Here is a 5858-nt window from a genome sequence, read left to right as displayed (position 1 = left end):
TGTAATCCCAGCACTTTGGGAGGCTGAGGTGGGCAGATCACCTGAGGTCAGGAGTTCGAGACCAGCCTGGCCAACGTGGTGAAACTCTGTCTCTACTAAAAATACAAAAATTAGCCAGGCGTGGTGGCGGGCGCCTGTAATCCCAGCTACCCGGGAGACTGAGGCAGGAGAATCACTTGAACCCGGGAGGCGGAGGCTTGCAGTGAGCCAAGATAGCGTCATTGCACTCTAGCCTGGGTCACAGAACGAGACTCCATCTCAAAAAACAAAAAACAAACAAAAAAAAAAACACAAAGATTTTGGGACTGCATGCCCAGAGAGTTCAGTTCAACAGGAGAACTTTTTCACAAATCCCCCAGGAAATTCTGATGCAGGCAGCCTGAGCCCCATTCTTCCTTTTCCCCAGTGTCTTTTTCCTGAGGGCCTGACCCCTGGTTTCTTTTCAGGTGAAAGTAGTTACTCCTTGATCTAAATTTCCATCTAGCTGTGCCCTTCTGGATCTCTGCAGCCTGTGGGCTCCCCTGCCTTTCCCATGGCCAGCTGCTACTAGGCATATCCACTTAGATGCCCTCCAAGTTCTCTAACCCAACATATCCAAAATGGAGCTCACCCCATTCCCTAAATCAGCCCACTCTCTCTAGGGGTCTCTTGGACCATCAGGCCCTTTGGGTCTGCCTCAAGGCTCTCAGCACAAAGTGGCGATGGGCTGCACCTCCTTGCCCTAACCCCAGCTATGTACAATGCATGCTTTGTGCTCTCACATGCTCCCCTGCTGCTGTTCCCTCATTCTAAAATCCTGTCCCAGGCTTGCTGACTCCCGCCTGTCCTGCAGGTCTCCACGGTTTTTGAGGGGTAGGGGAAGGGAAGAGCAGGATACTGATAGGAGTGCTCACTTCCACTCCAGGACTCTTGCTTACTTCTTACATGGCTCATAAAGGTGCAGCTCGTGAGGTTACCTGTCTTTGGTAATACCTCTAGGTCCAAGCATCTTACTTTTTTTAAAGACGGAGTTTCGCTCTTGTAGCCCAGGCTGGAGTGCAATGGCGAGATCTCAGCTCACCGCAACCTCCGCCTCCCGGATTCAAGCAATTCTCCTGCCTCAGCCTCCCAAGTTGCTGGGATTACAGGCATGCGCCACCACACCCAGCTAATTTTTTGTATTTGTAGTAGAGATAGGGTTTCTCCACGTTGGTCAGGCTGATCCTGAACTCCCAAGCTCAGGTGATCTGCCCGCCTCAGCCTCGAAAAGTGCTGGGATCAAAGGCATGAGCCACCGCGTCCTGCATGCATCTTGCATCCTAGAACCCAAGATCCCTTTATTCACTCAATAAATGTAATATTGAACACTTTGTGCCAACACGCTCTCTAAGTACAGGAGAGAAAGCAGTAAACAGAACAGGGAAGATCCCTGTGCTTGTGGAATTTATATTCTAACATGGCAAGGCAAGCAGTACACAAATAAGTAAAATATATAGTGTGTTTCATGTGGTAAGTGACATGGAGTAAAATAAAAGTTGGGGGGTGGATAAAGGAGGCTGGGTAGGGGTGATGTAGTTTTCAAGAAGAAAATCTTGAATCCAGGAGGCCTGTAATCCCAGCTACTCAGGAGGCTGAGGAAGGAGAATCACTTGAACCCAGGAGGCAGAGCTTGCAGTGAGCCGAGATCGCGCCACTGCACTCCAGCCTGGGTGACGGAGTGAGACTCCATCTCAAAAAAAAAAAAAAAAAAGAAAAGGCAAGACAGCCTTGTCCCCAGGTCCCTGTCCCCCACTTCCCAACCCCATTCTTTCATCACTTCTGAGTCCACAGCCTGAACTGGGCTGGGGTGGCTGTCTAGGCCTGGCAGTCGAACGAGAGCGGCACGGGCGGGACTCAGGTGAGCTCCGGAGGCTCCTCAACTCTTTGGAGTGCAAACAGGATGAGTACGCCAAGAGCATGATCCTGCACAGTATCACTCGCTGTGTGTACTTGCTGGAGGCTGAGGTGAGGGAAGGGAAGCAGGAGGTCCCCCCTAGCCGGCCCGGCCCCTGGAGGTTACGGCTGATCCCTGCCCCTGGAATGGCCAGACTGTATCCTGGGACCTCTCTCTGGCTGATAGTGGGAGGGGTGTGCTGAGGGATCTTGGTGACGTGGGGGTCAGTGGGCCCAGAACACCCGCTTCTCCCGCCTCTTCCATCTCTCCCCACATACTCCAGGCCTCTGCTTGTACTACGGATGACATCGTGTTGCTGGGCTACATGCTGGATGACAAGGACAACAGTGTCAAAACCCAAGCTCTGAATACACTTAAAGCTTTCTCTGGCATCAGAAAATTCAGGCTCAAAATCCAGGTGAGCCTAGGGATGAGTGGTGGGGCATGCAGGATGCCTATAGTCCTTAAGTCCTTTAATTGCCATAGGATAAATGGGCATGTTCCAGAAGTTTGTTTGGGTGTGAATTTGTAACCCAGAAATAAGTGGGAAAACGGGGGTCAGATTCCCAGCAGGGTCATGAAGGCCTTTGAATTTCAGGATGAAACTGAATTGAGGCACTAGTGGTATCTCTCAACCCCAAACAGAAGGACCCCCGCTACCACACAAGCTCCCTGCTACTGCCACTGCCATGTTTTTCTGACACCAACCAATTCCCAACACTGGCTGGGTGTTCAGCAATTCAATTCAGTTCAGATACTATCGATAGTTAGGGCAGACCTCACAGGTTAAGTGCTGAGTCCCCCAAGACTTCCCCCCAACTTCAGGTACCAGTCATAGGTCTGACTTCCGACAGGCCCGGGGGTTCCCACAACTCCTTTTTTAGATTTAGTTATTTGCTAAATACTAAGTTCTGGCTCCCAGAACTCAGGAAAGTACTTTACTTACTGCTACTGTTTTTCAATAAAGGACACAACTCAGGAACAGCCAAATGGAGGAGACACATAGGGCAGGGTGTCAGGGCACGGAGCTTCCAGGCCTGTTCCCAGACCAAACTGAGGGTCAGGCTGGTATTGCTCGTGGCCCAGTAACGAGATGCAGATGAACTGGGGAGGAAGAGAGTTTTTATTTCTGTAACCGGTTACAGGGAGAAGGCCTGGAAATTATCGTCGGACCAACTCAAAATTACAAAGTTTTTTAGAGCTTGTATACCTTCTAAGCTGTACGTCTATGTGTACGTGTGCATTCGCATAAAGACATAAGTGATTAACTTGTTTTAATCCATAACTAAGGTCTGAGTCCTGAAGACCTTCCTCTGAAGCCTCAGTAAATTTACTTAATCTAAATGGGTCCTGCTAAATCAAGGAGTTTTGAAGAATTCCTTCAGACCCCCGATAAACTTGTTTGTGGAGGCCTGGGGAGCTTCCTCAGACCCCCAGTAAAACTTGTTTAATCCTGAATGGGTCCCATTAAGAATTCCTTCGTTATTTTGTCATGCTTTAAGGCCCAGGAAAGGCCTAAGCAAAACTCTTGGTGGGCTTTTGTTACATCCCAGCCTTTGTGTAAGGGCACTGGCTTTTAACATTTAACTTAACCACGCAGTCAGCACTGAAACAGTTGTTACCGAGGCCCACAGGCCCACTTCAGGAGCGCCCTGCTGTTCCCAGTACCTCCACGTGTTCAACAACCAGGAAGCTCTTTGAACTCCATTGATTAGAGGTTTTTATTATGTAGTCTTGACGAATTAAATCATGTCCAGCTGCTCACCCCTCCCCAGAAGTTGGGAATGAAGCTGAAAATCTCAACCTTCTAATCATGCCTTGGTCTTTCTGGTAACCAGAAGCTATCCAAGGGCCCTGCCTGGAGTCACTTCATTAGCATAAGCTCTGTTGTGACCAAAAAGGGTTGGTTTGCAGTAACAAAGGACACTGCTGTCACTCAGGAAATTCCAAAGGTTTCAGGAGCTCTGTTCCTGGAACTAGGGACAAAGATCAGATGTATTTTTTATACTCCATCCCCTGTGGCTGTGTTAATCGGAGGTTAGTGTCAGGGCCACGGATACCTTCTCCATTTCTCCATAGAGAAAATGTAAAATACCACATGTCACTTCCCCGTTTCCCTGCTGTTATACCCCCAAACTTATAGTATCCACACCCATCCTCCCTGCTTTCCTGCTGCTGCCATGAAAAAATGGCTTTCTCCTGGTCTGTGGCCAGTGATAGTCTCAATCCTGTCTCCCACCCCTTCCTTAAGGGCCTCTCTGATTGCTTATGCTCCCCGTCAGCACGCAGTAGGCTCCAACCCCTCCCGTCTTACAAAGCAAAACCAAAAAAGCCTCTTCCTTGACCTCCACATCTCTTCCTGGCAAATAGTCTGTCTCTCCCAAATTAAAAGCAAATAAAATACGTAAAACTTGCAAATATCGTATATGTGTAAGGTAGAAGGAATAACAATAAAACAGAACATGCCCAGGCCAAGAAATAGAGCACAGCCCCCTCCCACATCTCAGCTACCTCCCCCACCAGAGGCAGTCATTGCCCTGCATTTTGTTTAGCAGTTCCGAATTTTCTTTGTAGTTTTACCATATATGTATGTATCCTTGCACATTCTAGCAGGGCACAGCAGATAATTAAGAGGTAAAATATAGTCTGATATGTTTTTAAGCTTCATGTACATGGAAGTAGATGGTTTCTATTCTGTGGTTGGGCAGCTCTGCTTCCTTCTTCTTTTTTTTTTTTTTTTTTTTTTTGAGGCAGGTCTCATTCTGTCGCCCAGGCTGGAGTGCAGTGGCGCGATGTTGGCTCACTGCAGCCTTGACTTCCTGGCTCAAGCAATCCTCCACCTCAGCCCCACTAGTAGCTACAATTACAGGTGTGCACCACCATGCCTGGCTAATTTTTGTATTTTTTGTAGAGACGGGGTCTCACCATGTTTCTCAGGCTGGCCCTGAACTCCTGGGCTCAAGCGATCCTCTCACCTGGGTCTCTTTCACCACGCTGTGGTGATCTCTTTCGTGATACTCTGCCACTTGCTCATTGGTAGACATTTGCATTGTTTCCAGGTGCTCGTCACACTCACATTGTGCTGTGAACATTCTTGTGTTCATTTCCCTTGTGTGCCTGAGAGGGGATTATAGGGTGTGTCTGCAGGAGTGGAATGGTTTGGTCAAAGGGTATGCCCAACTTTTCCAGGAGGGTGGTATCCATTTTCACCCCACCAGCCCTGCACGAGTATTCTCTTGTGTCATAACCTCACTAACATTTGATAATTTCACTTTTTTTTTTTAGACAGAGTCTGGCTCTGTTGCCCAGGCTGGAATGCAGTGGCATGATCTCGGCTCACTACAACCTCTGCCTCCCAGGTTCAAGCAATTCTTGTGCCTCAGCTTCCAGAGTAGCTGGAATCACAGGCGTACACCACCACGCCTGGCTAATTTTTTTGTATTTTAGTAAAGACAGGGTTTCACCATGTTGACTGGGCTGGTCTCAAACTCCTGGCCTCAAGTGATCTGCCTGTCTCGGCCTCCCAAACTGCTGGGATTACAGACATGAGCCACCGTGTGTGATCCACATTTTACTTTTTGGTATCAAACTTTTTTGGGGAAAAAATTCTCTTTACATGTATCCTCAAAATATGCACAACTATGATATATCAATAAAAGCAAACACACAAAATAATAAAAACAGATTGAGAAACAAACAGAAAAATATACCTAGAGAGATCTCTGCTTGCTGCCTCATCCCTCAGCCTTCTCAAGTGCAGTGGTGCGATCTTGGCTTACTGCAGCCTCCACCTCCAGGACTCAAGTGATCCTCCCACCTCAACCTCCCTAGTAGCTGGGATTACAGGCATGCATCAATACACCTGGCTAATTTTTGTACTTTTTGTAGAGGTGGGGTTTTGCCATGTTGTTCAGGCTGGTCTCAAACTCCTGAGCTCAAGTGATCC

At 48.2% G+C, this 5858-nt stretch overlaps 1 protein-coding gene across 3 annotated transcripts in view; it reads left to right on the top strand.

Annotated features, from left to right (window-relative positions):
• The window catches only part of ARMC12 (armadillo repeat containing 12), a 23435-nt gene that overhangs the window by 9387 nt on the left and 8190 nt on the right, over positions 1-5858 (top strand). For all 3 annotated transcript variants that reach the window (XM_011945374.1, XM_011945373.1, XM_011945376.1), the window contains exons 2-3: positions 1838-1983; positions 2196-2330. In XM_011945374.1, the coding sequence (XP_011800764.1) occupies positions 1838-1983; positions 2196-2330 (281 nt within the window). The remainder of the gene's footprint in view (positions 1-1837; positions 1984-2195; positions 2331-5858) is intronic.

This window comes from Colobus angolensis, unplaced genomic scaffold (assembly GCF_000951035.1).
Source record: "Colobus angolensis palliatus isolate OR3802 unplaced genomic scaffold, Cang.pa_1.0 Scaffold24, whole genome shotgun sequence".
Lineage (NCBI taxonomy): Eukaryota > Metazoa > Chordata > Mammalia > Primates > Cercopithecidae > Colobus > Colobus angolensis.
This window is presented reverse-complemented; position numbering and strand designations above follow the sequence as displayed.